The sequence below is a fragment of the Lepus europaeus genome, chromosome 4, assembly GCF_033115175.1.
Source record: "Lepus europaeus isolate LE1 chromosome 4, mLepTim1.pri, whole genome shotgun sequence".
In the NCBI taxonomy this organism is placed as follows: domain Eukaryota; kingdom Metazoa; phylum Chordata; class Mammalia; order Lagomorpha; family Leporidae; genus Lepus; species Lepus europaeus.
In genome coordinates this window covers 51,111,539-51,130,103 of record NC_084830.1, presented here as the reverse complement: position 1 = coordinate 51,130,103, position 18,565 = coordinate 51,111,539, and the positions used below count along the sequence as shown (strand labels likewise).

At 40.0% G+C, this 18,565-nt stretch overlaps 1 protein-coding gene across 5 annotated transcripts in view; it reads right to left on the bottom strand.

Moving 5' to 3' along the window:
* Positions 1-12,691: 12,691 nt before the first annotated feature.
* Positions 12,692-18,565, bottom strand: part of RUNX1T1 (RUNX1 partner transcriptional co-repressor 1) — a 151,239-nt gene continuing 145,365 nt past the window's right edge. For all 5 annotated transcript variants that reach the window (XM_062188269.1, XM_062188268.1, XM_062188270.1 and 2 more), the window contains one exon: positions 12,692-16,675. In XM_062188269.1, coding sequence (XP_062044253.1) covers positions 16,400-16,675 — 276 coding nt within the window. In that variant the 3' untranslated portion in view covers positions 12,692-16,399. The remainder of the gene's footprint in view (positions 16,676-18,565) is intronic.

Below are 18,565 nucleotides of genomic sequence, written 5' to 3'. Positions count from 1 at the left end.
AGAAGATCAACAAGGAGACAGTAGATTTAAATGACACTATAGCCCAAATGGATCTAACAGATATCTACAGAACATTTCATCCGACATCTAAGGACTTTACATTCTTCTCAGCAGTACATGGAACCCTCTCTAGGATTGACCACATACTAGGCCATAAAGCAAGTCTAAGCAAATTCAAAAGAATTAGAATCATACCATGCAGCTTCTCAGACCACAAAGGAATGAAATTGGAAATTGGCAACTCAGGAATCCCTAGAGCACGTGCAAACACATGGAGATTGAACAACATGCTCCTGAATGAACAATGGGTCATAGAAGAAATTAAAAGAGAAATCAAAAATTTTCTGGAAGTAAATGAGGATAACAGCACAACATACCAAAACCTATGGGATACAACAAAAGCAGTGTTAAGAGGAAAGTTTATATCAATAGGTGCCTACATCAAGAAATTGGAAAGGCACCAAATAGATGAGCTTTCAAGTCATCTCAAGGATCTAGAAAATCTGCAGCAAGCCAAACCCAAACCCAGTAGGAGAAGAGAAATAATTAAAATCAGAGAAGAAATCAACAGGATTGAATCCAAAAAAACATTACAAAAAATCAGCCAAACGAGGAGCTGGTTTTTTGAAAAAATAAACAAAATTGACACCCCATTGGCCCAACTAACTAAAAAAAAAAGAGAAAAGACCCAAATCAATAGGATCAGAGATGAAATGGGAAACGTAACAACAGACGCCACAGAAATAAAAAGAATCATCAGAAATTACTACAAGGACTTGTATGCCAGCAAACAGGGAAATCTATCAGAAATGGACAGATTCTTGGACACATACAACCTCCCTAAATTGAGCCAGGAAGACATAGAAAACCTAAACAGACCAATAACTGACACAGAAATTGAAACAGTAATAAAGGCCCTCCCAACAAAGAAAAGCCCAGGGCCAGATGGATTCACTGCTGAGTTCTACCAGATATTTAGAGAAGAACTAACTCCAATTCTTCTCAAACTATTCAGAGCAATCGAAAAAGAGGGAATCCTCCCAAATTCTTTCTATGAAGCCACCATCACCTTAATTCCTAAGCCAGAAAGAGACGCAACATTGAAAGAGAATTACAGACCAATATCCCTGATGAACATAGATGCAAAGATCCTCAATAAAATTCTGGCCAATAGAATGCAACAACACATCAGAAAGATCATCCACCCAGACCAAGTGGGATTCATCCCCGGTATGCAGGGATGGTTCAACATTCGCAAAACAATCAACGTAATACACTACATTAACAGACTGCAGAAGAAAAACCATATGATTCTCTCAATAGATGCAGAGAAAGCATTTGATAAAATACAACACCCTTTCATGACGAAAACTCTAAGCAAACTGGGTATGGAAGGAACATTCCTTAATACAATCAAAGCAATATATGAAAAACCCACGGCCAACATCCTATTGAATGGGGAAAAGTTGGAAGCATTTCCACTGAAATCTGGTACCAGACAGGGATGCCCTCTCTCACCACTGCTATTCAATATAGTTCTGGAAGTTTTGGCCAGAGCTATTAGGCAAGAAAAAGAAATTAAAGGGATACAAATCGGGAAGGACGAACTCAAACTATCCCTCTTTGCAGATGATATGATTCTTTATTTAGGGGACCCAAAGAACTCTACTAAGAGACTGCTGGAACTCATCGAAGAGTTTGGCAAAGTAGCAGGATATAAAATCAATGCACAAAAATCAACAGCCTTTGTATACACAGGCAATGCTTCGGCTGAGGAAGAACTTCTAAAATCAATCCCATTCACAATAGCTACAAAAACAATCAAATACCTTGGAATAAACTTAACCAAAGACGTTAAGGATCTCTACGATGAAAACTACAAAAACTTAAAGAAAGAAATAGAAGAGGATACCAAAAAATGGAGAAATCTTCCATGCTCATGGATTGGAAGAATCAATATCATCAAAATGTCTATCCTCCCAAAAGCAATTTATACATTCAATGCAATACCCATTAAGATCCCGAAGACCTTCTTCTCAGATCTAGAAAAAACGATGCTGAAATTCATATGGAGACACAGAAGACCTCGAATAGCCAAAGCAATCCTGTACAACAAAAACAAAGCCGGAGGCATCACAATACCTGATTTAAGGACATACTACAGGGCAGTTGTTATCAAAACAGCATGGTACTGGTACAGAAACAGATGGATAGACCAATGGAACAGAATAGAAACACCAGAAATCAATCCAAACATCTACAGCCAACTTATATTTGACCAAAGATCCAAATCTAATCCCTGGAATAAGGACAGTCTATTCAATAAATGGTGCTGGGAAAATTGGATTTCCACGTGCAGAAGCTTGAAGCAAGACCCATACCTATCACCTTACACAAAAATCCACTCAACATGGATTAAAGACTTAAATCTACGACCCGAAACCATCAAATTATTAGAGAGCATTGGAGAAACCCTGCAAGATATAGGCACAGGCAAAGACTTCCTGGAAAATACTCCAACAGCACAGGCAGTCAAAACCAAAATTAACATTTGGGATTGCATCAAATTGAGAAGTTTCTGTACTTCAAAAGAAACAGTCAGGAAAGTGAAGAGGCAACCAACAGAATGGGAAAAAATATTTGCAAACTATACTACAGATAAAGGATTGATAACCAGAATCTACAAAGAAATCAAGAAAATCCACAACAACAAAACAAACAACCCACTAAAGAGATGGGCCAAAGACCTCAATAGACATTTTTCGAAAGAGGAAATACAAATGGCCAACAGACACATGAAAAAATGTTCAAGATCACTAGCAATCAGAGAAATGCAAATCAAAACCACAATGAGGTTCCATCTCACCCCGGTGAGAATGGCTCACATTCAGAAATCTACCAACAACAGATGCTGGAGAGGATGTGGGGAAAAAGGGACACTAACCCACTGTTGGTGGGAATGCAAACTGGTTAAACCACTATGGAAGTCTGTCTGGAGATTCCTCAGAAACCTGAACATAACCCTACCATACAACCCAGCCATCCCACTCCTTGGAATTTACCCAAAGGAAATTAATTTGGCTAATAAAAAAGCCATCTGCACGTTAATGTTTATTGCAGCTCAATTCACAATAGCTAAGACCTGGAACCAACCCAAATGCCCATCAACAGTAGACTGGATAAAGAAATTATGGGACATGTACTCCATAGAATACTATACAGCAGTAAGAAACAACGAAACCCAGTCATTTGCAACAAGATGGAGCAATCTGGAAAACATCATGCTGAGTGAATTAAGCCAGACCCAAAGAGAAAAATATCATTTGTTTTCCCTGATCGGTGACAACTGAGCACCAAAGGGGAAACCTGTTAAGTGAAACGGACACTATAAGCAACAATGAACTGATCAGCTCCTGTCCTGACTTTAGATGTACAATGTAATACTTTATCCATTTTAGTATTTGTTGTTATTGTTGTTGTTCTAGTACTATTGGTTGAACTCAGTAATTAACACACAATTATTCTTAGGTGTTTAAATTTTAACTGAAAAGTGATCCCTGTTAAATCTAAGAGTGGAAAAAGAGAGGGAGGAGATGAACAATTTGGAACATGCTCAATCGGTCTGGCCGCAAATGGTGGAGTTAGAAACGTGCCAGGGGATTCCAACACAATTCCATCAAGATGGCATGTACCAATGCCATCGCACTGGTCCAGGTGACCAATTTCAGCTCACAATTGATAGCTCTGACAGGTCTAAGACTCAAAGAGATCACACAAACAAGACAAGTATCTGCTGATACTGACTGATAGAATCAAAAAGGGAGAGAAAGATCCAACATGGGAAGTGGGATACACAGCAGACTCATAGGATGGCAGATGTCCTAAACAACACTCTGGCCTCAGAATCAGCCCTCAGGGCATTCGGATCTGGCTGAAGAGCCCATGGGAGTATAGCAGGCATGGAAAGCCAAGATATCATGGGAAAAAAAAAAAAAAGACCTAAATGAATGATCTCTGTGAGTGAGATCCCAGTGGAAAGAACGGGGCCATCAAAGAAGGAGGTACCCTTCTCCGAAGGGAGGAGAGAACCTCCACTTTGACTATGACCCTATCGGAATAAGATCAAAGTCAGCGAACTCTAAAGGCTTCCATAGCCCTGGCAACTCATGACTAGAGCCTAGGGAGATTACTGACGCCATGAACAGGAGTGTCAAATTGTTAAGTCAGCAACAGGAGTCACTGTGTACTTACACCCCATGTGGGATCTGTCCCTAATGTGTCGTCTAAAGCCAAGTGATGCTACGACTGGTACTGAAACGGTATTTTTATACTTTGCGTTTCTGTGTGGGCGCAGACTGATGAGGTCTTTGCTAATTAAATACTGAAGTGATCTTCTGTATATAAAGAGAATTGGAAATGAAAAAAAAAATAACCTGGTGTTAAAATGGAAATGGCATAGAAAATTAATTAATTTGAAAAAAAAAATTCTGTAGGATCTCTGTCTTTAATGTGCTGCACATTGCTATTTAATGCTATAATTAGTAATCCAATGGTAGTTTTTTCACTTGATGTTGCTATATGGGCAAAAAGTTGAAATCTTTACCTAATATATACTGAACTGATCTTCTGTATACAAAGAGAATTGAAAATGAATCTTTACATGAATGGAAGGGGAAAGGGGAGGGTGGCGGGCGGGAGGGAAGTTATGGGAGGGGGGAAGCCATTGTAACCCATAAGCTATACTTTGGAAATCTATATTCATTAAATAAAAGTTTAATAAAAAAAAAAAAAAAAAAAAAAAAAAAAAAAAAAAAAAAAGAAAATTAGGTTGCATTTTGCAAAATATGGTTGGTATGAATTCCTAGAGTACAAGATAAAGATGAAGGAATAGGAGAAGCTCTTCTGGTCTTTCTGGATTATGTTTTCCATACAGTTTTTTGTTGTTGCGAGATGAAAATAATGACAATTATAATAGGTATCAATTATCAGATACTTATCATGTGCTAATATTCTACTAAGTAGTGTGTGTACATTATCTCATTTAATTCCCATCACAAATATATGAGGAGATCAGCATTACATTTTTATGCTTACAGACAAGGAAACTGAGCATGAAAAAGTCTTATTTCCAGGGACCCTAGCACTGATACACAGTTCATCAGCACTTCAGTGGGATTCAAAGCTGGGGCTTTTAACTATTATGCATGCAAACTACTTCTAAATAAAGAAGCACATTGAGCAATTCAAACACTTCCAACTACTTTGTGTACTGTGGAGCTTTGAGTCCAGTGAATACACCAGGGCTAGTGCCAGCTTGGGAAGCAGATGTGTGGATGGACTAACTCCATCTTTCTCTATATTCTCCATCCCCATGCCAGATGTGCACCTGAGGCTATAGTTCTTAGAGGCTAGCTTTCTCTCTTGATACCAGAGGAGAATAAAACTTGCTAATGAGGCATTTGCCTCCAAGGTCCCAATGCTGAGTCCTGGGGAACATGGCTGGGCTTTAAGATTACGCAGGGAGAGTCACGCCTTTTGAAAACTCTTTTACGTAGGTTTTGAAGCTGCAGTGGATTTTCTCATTTCATGCATTTTGAAGGCATTCAGTTGAAGAGAGTTAGTTTGCCATATAATGATAAAGCCTCAAAACCAGTCCTGGGACAATATGAAGTTTTTCTGCACATTAGCATTACAATGAAGAAGAAGTAAGTTGATCTGTCTGAGCCTCATTTTCTGTTTATTTTTAATTGACTATAATTGTTTATATATTTAAGGGGTAAAATGTGATGTTTCAACACATTGTATACATTATGGAATGATCAAATCAGGATTATTAGCATATATATCACTTCAATTATTTATCTTTGTATTGAAAAAATTTAAAATTCTGTTTTAACCATTTTCAAGCATATATTATTAGTAAATAGAATCAACTGTGCTGTGCAATAAAAGGAAAGGATTTATTCCTCTCACTCAACTGAAACTTCATACCCCTTAACCAGCTTCTCCCCTTTACCCATCAGCTCCCATCCTAGCCTCGATAAGCACAGTTCAATTGTATGAGTTCAAGAGTTCATTTTGTACTACATGGATGGTATCACATTTCTTTTATGGGACAACACCCTCTTTTGGACTTTAGCATATCTGAACTCCAAGGCATCTTACATCTGATAGCATCTTTCCATCTTTGTTGGACAGTGGTGAAGTACTTGCCCTTACCCATGTATATGCAAATAAAATTTACAGAATTGGTACAATGGAGACCACAAAGCATTCACTTGTTGAATTCTAAGCCACTAAGGCAGGAGTAAAGAGAGGGTAAAAGAGCACCTATAAGGTGCTTAGAGGTGCAAAGCATGAACCTACGAAATGTTAAGTGTGCATTCATTGTAAATTCATGATATAGCCGCATCTAGTTCCAAAGATGATTTGGAGCAAAGCGAGGTTAAGTATCTTACCCAAGTTCATACAGTTAGGCAGACATGGGAAATTATCCCTGCCCTGTACTGCCCTTGAGCATGCTAGCTCCTAACTGTCCAACTGCTCATGGTAGAGAGAGAAGCAGAAAGGGTACAGTGTGAAGAGCTCAGAGAAGGGGGGGACTCTGCTTGTGCTGCAGCAGAGGATAATGGGTTGGGGGACCAATGAGAACTTTTCCCATTGGAGAGGACCATCGAGAACACTTTACGGTAAAGGGGCTGTGGACAAAGGCAGATGGATCAGGAGAAAGCGAGCAGAGTGTGGCTGGCAAGGATGATTGCTGAGGAGAATAGTGGGATCTAGGAGCAGCTGTGAATTCAGTTGGTGATGTTCAGCCTTTATTCTGTAGACAATTGCTACGGTCTCAACATGGCCTCTTGAAATTCATATGTTGAAACTTAATCCCCAATGTAACTTATTAGGTGGTGAGGCCTTTTTTGGGGAATTGATTAAATCTGGAGGGATCCACTCATGAATGGGATTAGTGCTCTTAGGAAAGAGGCTGACCAGGAGAGTGCATGCCCCTTCCACAAGGGGATGGTACATGGAAGGTACCACCTACACAGCAGAGTGAGCGCCCAAGAGACACTAGGTACAATAGATGTGATATGATCTTGGATTTTCCAGCCTCCGGAACTATGAGCAATTTATGTTATTAATTCCAAGACTAAAGTATTTTGTTTTAGCAACCTACATGAACTAACACAATAATGGAATGCTCAAAGGCTTCTAAATTCACCTACTTTTTAAAGTTTAATTTGGGGAAGAGTGATACATTAGGTGTGCCGTTGGAGGTGAGAAAGAGCTGATCTTGAGGCTTTATAAAGGAGAAAAAGGGGAAAACGGTTAAGTTGATGTCTATGTGAAATTATGGTTATGAGAAATGTAATAGAAAACAGAGAAAAATACATGATAGAAACATGTGAATTAAGTGCCTATAAAATTGTGCAAATAAGCTTGAGGGATGTTTGAGTACACAGAACTAGCTGATTATTCCAATGCTAGACTTTTTGTATCCTTTTGGGGATATAAATTATAATATTATCCATATGTCAGTCACTGAATACTTCTACACTGTCTCCCATGGGTTGCCTGTTAATGACTCTAGTTCAGAGTTCCAATGAGTGTGGTTTGAAAAAAGCTGAGTTATTTATGTGTTAGTTGTTGCCTGAGCTTCAACGATATTGGTAGTTTCAGTTCCAGCCCTGGATTATCAACCTCAGAACCTTTAAAAGCATATTTGTAATGAATTTAATATTTTTGCCTCTAAGCTATAGATGAGTTATTAAATTCATCTAGATGACATTGTAAGAACATTCTCTGAAAGGAGTTTGCAAATGATGTAAATTTAAATATCTCATACAGAGACATGTATATATGTGTGTATGCATTGTATGTGTGTGGGTCTATGTGCATTTCTTATAATCAATTCATTCCACAAAATTCAGTGATAGTTATTGCCTTACATTCACTTTATGGAGAACAAATTGCATAGTAAAACAGTAGAAATTACCTTGCTAACATTTTTCAATCTTTGCTAACAGAGCAAAAAGAATGTATTACTTGCTATCAAAATGGCCAGTTTGCACTTGCCTTCATTTTACTGTCTGTGACTTTGTCAGCAAAACGCACAGTTGTAATAAGTGGAATTGTAAAAGGCTGCTGTTTGTGTTTTACAGACTTTCTATTCTTCATCTCACCTTTTGAAGCATGGTTTTAAATTGCAGCGCACCACACCTAAAACAAGAGTTTGCAGCAAGTTTAGTGGGGAATACAAATATCTTTCTTCTTGACACAGATAATATTGACTTCAGTTGCAAGTAAGCAAAAAATCACTGACTTACTGGTAGACTTTTTGCACAAAACAAGAAAACCAAACCACCGTCAGTATCCTAAGAAAGAGTATTATTATGAAACTGCCGACCAGAGGGAAACACTACCTTATTTCCTATCTTTCAACAAAATTCTGCAGTGCGTTTCTTCTCACAGGTCGCACTGGTTCTAGTATGTCTGCCTATATTCACATTGTCTTTTTCTCAGCATCTTCTTGTCTCATTCTTGTGTTTCTCCTCCTGAGAGCCTTCCCTGAAGCAACTTCAGAGCCCTTAAGAATGAGTTATTTTTTTAAAAAAATATTTATTTATTTGAAAGTCAGACTTACAGAGAGAGAGGATGAGACAGAGACAGAGAGAGAGCCACCTGCTGGTTCATTCCCCAAGTGGCCACAACATCCAGGGCTGGGCCAGGTCAAAGCCAGGAGCTTCTTCCTGGTCTCCTTGGTGCAGGGATCCAAGGACTTGGACACTTTCCCAGGTACATTAGCAAGGAGCTGGATTGGAAGTAGAGCAGCCAGGACTAGAACTGGCGCTCGTGGGATGCCAGTGCTACAGATGGTGGCTTAACCCAGTGCATCACAGTGCTGGCCCCCAGATTGAGTTATTAACCAAACTGGTTAGGGAGGCTTCATAGCCCCTTCTCCCTGCTGATCATTGCCTGCCCCAAACCTCTAGTCAAATAGATTTAGGTCTCCAAATAGTGTGTAGATAAACATGGCTTCACAAGTTACCATCAGTGTCCAATAAATGTGACCACATCTTGCTTAGAAGAAAACAAGAATGTCCCAGAGGCCTAATTCAGGGTTCTTCTTAAATATCACTCCCTTAGAACGGCCTTCTTGGACTATCCAAATTAATGTAGTGCCATCCTCAAGACCGTCACTACCTATTCCCCTATCCTGCTTAATGTTTCTTGTTAGCAAGTATCAATAATGACCCCTCATTATCCAGTTACAGGTTTCTGTTTCTCACTGATCAGAATATAAGCCCTTGGAGGATAAGGATTGGTCTTGTTCACAAACATCTCCCTAGGTATTGTGATTCTGTAGGTCAGCAGTGGCGTCCAGAGATCTTTTTTTAAAAAATACATTTTTTATTTGTTTCATTTATTTGAGAGATATAGAGACAGGAGATGGAGAGATGGAGGGGAGAGTGAGAGATGGAGGGAAGTTGGGGGGAGAGGGGAAGAGGGAGGGAGAGTGAGGGGGAAGAGGCAGAGTGAAGGGGAGAGTGAGAAGGAGAGCTTCTATCTGCTGGATCATTCCCCAACAGCCAAGATTGGATCAGGCTGAAAGTGGGAGCTGGGGTGTCATCTGGGGGTCCCAGCTGGGCGATGGGGACCCAACCACTTGAGTCATCACCTGATGCCTCCCAGGGTATTAGAAGGAAGCTTTATGAGAAGTGGAGCCAGGCCTTGGACCTAGGCACTCTAGTATGGGATGTGGGAATCCCAAGTGGGATTCTTACTGCTGCTGCGCCAAATGCTCATCCCTTTACCCTTTATATATAAGTCTGTGTTATCATCACTGGCTCCTTTCAAGTGGTTTGTTACATCGATGTGCTACAGAGAAGTGGAAGGCAATCTAAATCAAAGTGTCTACCATTTGTCTCAGTCTTTTCCAGGTGTACGGTAGTTGTGCAATGAGACGGTGTCTCCTAGATCCCAGGTGTCCCCAACTCTGTCCTGCTGAGTACCTCGGGGACTTGCGGACTCAGTGGCCCCTGGGTACATGCCCAGAATTTGGTTCCGAGGCAGCAAGGATGAGCTGGTCTCATCTTGGTTTAGGGGACTCAGAGAGGGCCTTTATGGATTTTTAAGTAAAAAGGCAGATATGGTCTGATGAAGAAAGTACTATGATAAGGGAAATATCCCTGTTGTTTGTGGCATGGATCTGGGATAAGAGATGGGAAACCTAACTGCAGGTGCATAGAGCATTGAGAAGATGAAGTGGATGTGGCTACCTAGAAGCTGGGATGTTCTAAGGGGTCAGAAGAGAGACTCTAAAATCCAGACCATCTACTATTTTCGCTATGGACTGTTTGCTAGCTTGAAATTCCAAAGTAGTCTCTATCGCATGGCTGCGATGTCCTACATGAACAAATTGACAGAGACATGGAGTGATTAACTGTGTGTTTGTCACCAATAGCCGTTGCCAACATAGTGATCCGATCAAGTCCCTCACCCCTTTGGCATTATATCCTCCAACATGTGTAAAGAGTGGTAACACTGTCACTTGATCACCATCTGATCAAGCTGCACATGGTTTCATCTTTCCCTTCCAATTCATTCCTCCAGCCTAAGGTTAAATAATTGCCATTGTATTTTCTATTCCTCTAGCCAATTTGTTCTCTTCTGGGAAAACTGGCACCGTGTTATTCTAGCTGCAGACTCGCAGTTGTAATTACAATTAATATTTATTGAGTGCTAACTGGATGCCTGGCCCTGCACTAGGTGCTGAAAAGGGCTCCAGTTGCCATTGATTTATGAAGGCACTGCCATGGAGTCCCAGCAGCGTGTTCTTGCGCTGTCCCCTTTTCCCCTACGGGACTTGTCTCTTTCTTATCAGTGGAGTACAGAGCTCCACCACTAGAACACCCACATCCAAGTTTTCTTGCAGTTTGAGTGTTATTATGATGATAGAAGGTAGTCAATTGTATCATTGTGGTCTTAAGAAGTTCTCACATTCTCCCCATGTAGAATCCTGAAATGTTCCCCACAAATGCTTTTTGAACCTGAAAATTCCAAAAGGGAAGAAGCCATTTCTTTGGTTCCACCCTCTTCACGTGATTGGAGAGGTAAAATGGGAAAATGCATTCCCTGCATTTATCAGATCCACTTTGCCCAGTGTGACTGAGAATAGACTGACCAAGGATAGTTTACGGAAATATAAATTTATTCCCCTCAGAATAAGGATGTAGACACCGCCACAGGACAGCACCTCTTTGTGCTTCCTTCCCACCCTATGTGGGGAAACAGTTCAACGTTCTTCCGTGCCAGACACAGTCTTTTATAATATTATCAAATACATTATTAACACTTTTACAAAAAATGGTATCCACTGCTTAGAAGTCTCCGGATTTTGTTCAGATCTTTCATATAAATGGAAAGCATTTCCTATTTTTCCAGCTTTTCCATTTGTGTTAAAATGTCACAAAGATGTTAAGAGCTTCTTATAAGAGAGCTGTTTCCATATGTCCCATTTCTGTTCTTCAAGTCTGCCAGCTTCTGGCTTGTTCTTCTTTGAAGAGAAAAAAAAGACACATGAACACATTACAGGATAGCAACTTGGGTCAGGCTGGATTGTATTCTGTGGGAAAAAAACAAAAAAACCACAAAATTACATGTCTGACCTTGTCAAAATTATGACAGTGAAGAGGTGTCCATTTATTTATTTCTTTTGCTGGTGTTTACTCCCAAGTTCCTGCAGTAAGAAATGTGAGAAGAGCTACTTCTCCCAGGAAGAGAAGTTAGGGAGTCCAGGCCCTGGGACAAGGACCCAAGCAGAAGGCTGAACAAAGGATTTCAAGCCACCCTTCCATTTCACTGCAGCCAACCCATGACCTCTCTCCAGACATAGGCTATGGCGCATGCTCTGCATTTTTTATTATCTCTGGGGTTTTTTGGCCCAGAAATCTGGGAACTTTCAGGGAGAATATGAATTTCTGCTACAACACAAGATGTATGTTACTTAAAAAAAAAAAATCTGTATCCTGAAAACCACACATGCATGAAAATTAATAAAGCTCATGGTACAGGGCAAAAAATGCTGGGTCCTCAAACTCTAGCCAATTTAATAATTAGAGGGTGAAAAACAAATGGGTATCAAGTACGACATGGTCCTCTCAGCCACATCGGAGACAGCCTCCGTCCATGTTAACAATGTACACAATCAAGAATGAACATGTGGGCAACTTCCACTTAAACAAGGCCAGTGGGGAGACAAAAGGAAGAGGAGTTCTACATTTGTGGGTTTCCATCCAGGGGTGCACGAGGTGCTGCACAACCTGCCTAGAGCTGGAGCCTTAGAAGGTGGTGAAGAGCCTCTCTGGAGATGGTAATCCAGGCGTAGTACCAAAATACAGCAACCATGCTCTGCTTTCCCCTGGAAAATTATAATTCTCCTCCTATTCTTCCAGGTCTTCCTGCCTGGGAAATGTCCCCTACAAAGGAACTTGCATTTGGCATTGTCTTGACCTCATTCCCTATTCAACACTCCTGGAGAAGCCAACTCACGGTACAGAGGTCATGCTCTGTAGCTGCTTAAAATCTACACATGGGCCTCAGTAGTGTGGGGGAAAGACTGTCCAGGCTGTGGCCACTGGGTGGGCAACCATGGCTCTCACTGAGAAGGGAGTCAGAGAAGACAGCTTTTTTTTTAAACTTTTTTATTACACAGTAAAGAATACAACAATACCTGAATCATACTTTAGAGATTCACAGGTTGACAGACCATACATTACAGTCCAACTAAGGAAAAAAGGATAAACAAGAAACCACAGTTCAGACATAGTAGACTTAAAAGCTCAAGAGTATGCTGACGAAAGCATGATGCCTAGACCCCACCCCCCAGTGTTAGTCTACCATTCACTTGTGGTACATGTCTGAATTAAGTATTGCACAACAACTTTAATTTTTCACAATAATGTTGCAGAACCCAAAAAAATATTAAAAAAAAAATTACTTCAAATCTGCATTTCAACAGTCTCCAATTTTTTTTTTCTGTCCCTTGAGGAATTCGGACAACATGGAGTCGCTTTCTTTCCCTAAGTATTCCAGACGTAGGCATGCTTTGCATAAGTAAACCAGCCTTGAAATTTTTAAATCCCCAAGACATGCACCTACACATTAAAAAAAAAAAAAAGTTAAGAAAAAAAATTAGAAAGACAGGTGGCCCTGTCACACATAGTCTCATGACAGAGAAAAAGAGAAAGAGAAAAGAGACAGAGATAAGAGAGGACGCCCTATTCCTATCAGCGACCACCATTCAATTCTATCCAATGAAGATAACTTTGTTTTAAATGTGTTATACCTACAAATTATACTCTCACATAGCCTGTATATAAGTGACAAGCAAAAAAGGAAAGTAACAAAAGTTTTCTTTTCTTTCTCTTCTTTAGGTTTATGAGGTCTGCATTGTTACCAAGAAGTGATATGGTTTGCAGCTGTATGAGCTTAACTTTTGGTATCCTGGTTCTTCTGTGCCCATTTGGTTTGACTAGACCAGTTTTTGTTAGCTACTGGTGCAATATACATGCTGTCAGAGGTAGAGTGAAACTTTTTGCCACTGAGGAGAATGTAGCAAAACAGGAGGAGAGGAAGAGGAGGAGGAAGAGGGTAAGGAGGAAGAGGAATCAGAGATAGAGCTCAGAGTTAGGGATTTTTTTGTATTTGTTTTCACTCAGGGTGCCCTGAATTAAAAAGTAATGAGACGTACTGTACTAATCCTTATTTTACACACTAGTGTTAAGAATAACAGTGCTGTTTCACATACATCACAGCTTCTAGAGATAAAGACGTGTGGGTATGACATACCTCATTTTTGGGATTATTTAACCCTTCGTAGCCTAGAACATATAATAGCTCTGTAAGAAAGGACTGTCCAGTGTCACAAGCAGACTAGAAAGCAGAGTGAGGTCAAAGGATTCTGGGAGCACCATGATAAAATATAACCCATTCAGAGCCTGGTTATGTGCTTTCATTTCACGTTAAGCAGGTGTGCTGGCAGATGGACTTCCAACATGCAGATAGATGTATTTATTTGCTCATCAGAACTTTCTAAACTAAAAAGCTATTAAAAATTAACACCATCCAAATAAAATTACAACCAACTTGTATATGAAAATACGGGGAGAAATGCTTTAAAACATTTTAGATTTAAGAGACGGAAAGCAAATCAATTGAGGATTGCCTCTATGCAGGTACTTAAAAGCCACTTAAAACTGTATCCAAGGGCTACATTAACACCCTCCCCCCTCCCCCCACCACGAGCTAATGGACCATTTCCGGTGTTTAAAAGAAATGCCTGGTGTATATGTATGTGGAGAAGTGTCTTCCCAGCCTCTTGAACTTTGGTTGTCTATACAGCCTGCAGCACTGCTGACTTTCCTAAAGCACACAACCACACCCTGGGCTACTGGTTTCAAAACTAACAAGTAGTTCTGGTCTGGACCCTGGACAACGAAGGGTTAATGGATTCACACTATACCTTGCTGAACACGTTTAACCTGCTGATCGTTTGGAAAGTAGAACTGGTGCTTTTCAAAATTCCGATTTTGGTCCATCAGATCAGTCTTTGGCTGACTTCCCTTTTTGTAAGAATACTGTGTAACCTGGCATTCAGCAGTGTTAAAGCTGTCAGTCTACACCTCAGCATTTGGAGCTCTAATGATTTTTTATTTTTTGTAAAATTAGAAATACTTAAACGACCTTACAGCAATATGCATGCACTGTCCTTTTTTTTTTTTAAAAAGTAGGATATCTTGTTATTTTATTTTTTTAAAAAGTCCCTAATAATGATTTTTCCAAAAAAAGAAAAAATCCACTACTACTCTATGCTACAGCTAAAATTGGTGAAATGGCTCTAGCATATTTAAAAAGAGTTTGCTCAAAAAAAAAAAAAAAAGCATGCCTAGGGAGTCATTGTGACAGTGCAAAATACATTTATGTACATCCCTCTTACAAAAACACCAATATGTTAGCATTCCGTGAAGCATGCTGGTTTTCAGGAAAAAAAAAATCCTATAAGAGAGTGAAATAGCAGCTCCGAAAGATAGCTTTTTTTTCCTTTTCTTTTCTTGAGGACAACCAAAAAGAGTCTTTTTTTTTTTCTTTTTCTTTTTTTTTTTAACTACTAGAGAAATATCACTAATACATACAGATATAAAAGCAGCATAGAAAGATACAGGTTTCTCACCAACTAGGAATAAAGAGACTAAATGTGGGCATATGGTTAAACTACAATGCATCTTCACATTTGTCCAACACATTTACAAGAAAAACACCATTGGGAAACCTCACAGGACAGAAGTGTTTTAACACCAAGAGAACTACTAGTTTTTTTAATTAAAAATCCAAACAGGGTGGGGTTGAAAAATTTTGGAAAGGGGCTGGAGCTGGAGCCACCATTTTTTAAAAATTATTTTTCAATATAAAATGAATGAGCTGGAATAGACCCAATGTCTTACGCTGTGGAACCTTGCAAAAGTGAAGAAACGTTGAAGGGTTATTTAGGGCAGCTGGTTGATGTCAAAGCTGCCAGAATGCTAATTAACTGCAGGCTGAGTCTCTTACTTCTGTGTGTGTGTGCGTGTGTGCGTGTGCGTGTGTGTATGTGTGTGTGTGGATGTGTATAAAAAGGAGCCTTTTGTATTATGGCATTTTTTTCTTGCTGCTGTATTCATACATCCCACTGCAAATCATCTTTCATTTTTCATTCTGTTGACCTGGATATTATTATTTCTTTTCAGAAATGGGAAAAAAAAAAACGAACATCTGTGTCTCCTTCCAATCTGCTGCACATCTGCGGGTTTTGTAGCGGGTCTTCAAAGTTCAGTTAGCAACCCACGGACGCCATTCATCTTCTTGTTAAAATGTCTACTGCTGTATCCAATGCTCATGCCCTTGAGGGTTTTCCTCTTTTTTTTTTTTTTTCCATTATTGTATATAAAGAACATTGTGACTTTTAATATTAGCATTTTTGCTTTCAACAGCAATTAGCAATCTCTTGGTCTGCTGTTTGGTAAAGCATCGGTTAATGAGGTCATCTAGTTTAAAATCCCAGCTACTTGAAAATAACAGGGAGGAGGTCAAATCTCGCATTTCATGTTATATTCTCTGCTCTCTTTTCAGTTCTCTAAAGAAAAGATATCTTTGTTATCCACAATAAGTCATTACGACCCGTTACTGGCCCTCTGTGTTCTCCTACCACCTTAAGATACAGTTAGGTTCTCTCTTGCTGAAGTACTGAAATAGGATAGTTCATCTATAAACAAACAAACAAAACAACAACTTTGAGCATCTGAGGATGAGGAACTGGTTTCACGTTGGTTGTGTTGTTTTTCCTCTGACAGTTCTGAGTTCACGTCTAGCGAGGGGTTGTCTCTATGGTGGAAGGGGTCCCCGGGGTGGTTGACCGCGGGGTGGCTGCTGGTGGTGTGTCCATCGGGCTCCCGGCCCCGCTGCTGGGCGTGACGGAGGAGCTGACGGCGGGCGTGTCTCCCTGCTGTTGGGCCTGCAGGGTCTGTCCACAGATGTGGTGGTGCTTCTCCCAGTCTTTGTGCTGGCAAAATGAGCCACAGTATCGGGCTGTGTTACAGCCGCTGCAGGTTTCACTTGCTTTGCGGCCACAATTCCAGCAACTCTACAGGAGATAGCAGAAGTGAAAGTCCAAATTAATACACAGCCAAGACAAAAATCTGATAAACATGCTAGGCTGCACAGTCACCCTTATTTTGAAGAACACTACAGTCTGACTGAAAAAGCGAGGGGTATGTGTTTGAATTCTTACACTCAACATACAGATCACTCCAATTTGGGTGCAATTATTATCCAAACATTTTTGCCAACAACTACTGGGGCACTGAACAGAGTGGTTGAAGACTCTCAGCTTTTACTACAGAATCCGCCATTCTTTAGATTTCATTATCTTCATATCTAAATTTTTGTTAACCCATACTAATTAAGAACTGCTATATCCAAATTTTTCCCCTTCTAATATCAATAGCATATTGGTAAGACACAATTATTTGACTCAAGAAATACAGCACAACAAAACTACCAGATCCCTAATTGGTTTGAAAGAAATATAAGAGTAGATAAAGGATTTTATTCCATGCTCCATCCAAGGCCAGAGTGAGGCAAGGCACGCAAACCTCTCATGTGTTTAGTTCTCACTGCAGCTGCTCAGTGTATCTTAGAATCAAAGGCCCGAACAGTCTTAAAACAATGCTCTCTCTTGGCTTCTTGGATAGCAGGATCTAAAGTTTATTAAGTTGTACAATCCAGAACAGTGTCTGACACATAGTAGGTGCTCAGAAATTATTTATAAGTTGAATGAATCAGACTGTGCCTGGTTTGGCTTTGAAAAATGAGAAACGCTCTAAAACTCAGAGGAGAGTAATTCTCTGTGCCTACAGTGCTTTCCAGCTGATGCAGCACTGGAACGCCTCTGCAACTCTGGGAAGTCACCAAAGAGGGACAACTGGGCTCATCTGTGAGCAGAGTAAAACTCAGACCCCAGCAAGTCCACAGTTTCAGATGGTGTTTTGCAAGATGTGAGAAAGTAGAAATGAGGTTGACTCTGCGATTTAAACTTCAAGGTAAGCATCGCGTGAATCCCAGCACAGACATCCTAGAAACAGAAGAGCAGGCTTGTGGGATTGGTCCCAGGGAGGGAAGGAGGCACATTGTGACAATACTGAAGGGCCCTGAAATGCTCCTTTACATATTCTGCTGTTCCTAGTTTCTTAAAGATGGGATCCCTGTGAAATCCTGTATCAAGTCACCCTAGCTTCACGCCATTCATCTTTGCATTCTTTATCTTCATTTTTTTTTTTTTTTTTTACTATTTTCTTGTGCAGCAAACTTTTGACTACAATTTGGTAATCCCAACTAGCTGTAAGTGCGTGGTTATGTTAGAATTAAATTATATATATTTAAAGCCTGATATAAATAGTACAAGTCCCCCACTGTGTCCTCTACATTTGCTCTGCTTGCAGCAAGCATGTTGTTATCCAAATCAAGGTGGCCTCACCATTGAGGAAATACTCATGGGAATGTCAGCCTCCTGTTCTGATACATAAAGCCTTAGGATGGTGTAAAATCTGCAAAGGAATGTTTATCAGTCATCCGAAGTTTGCTCACAAGCAAAGAGGCTCAACAAAACTTTCAAGTGCCAGAAGTCTGTACACTTGTGGTGTAAAACTTTGAATATACCCAGCTCTATGTTCTCATTTCTTTACCATTCAGAAATTACAGCCCAACAAGAATAAAAAAACACAACTTACGACCTCCAAATATGGTCCGTGGGGGGTGTTTTAGGGGAATTTGAGGAAATGCAGAAATATGATAGATCAATATTATAAGAATGAAATTACAATGTGTAATCAGTCCTACAGCAAAGTAATTTTGTCGACTTCAATTACCTTAAGGGAATATCTCAAAAGATGTTATTTTGCTCAGGGGCTTTGTTACCGTAACAAGAAGCGCTTCTCTCTCAAAATTCATTCACTCGCACTGCACGTCTCTCTGG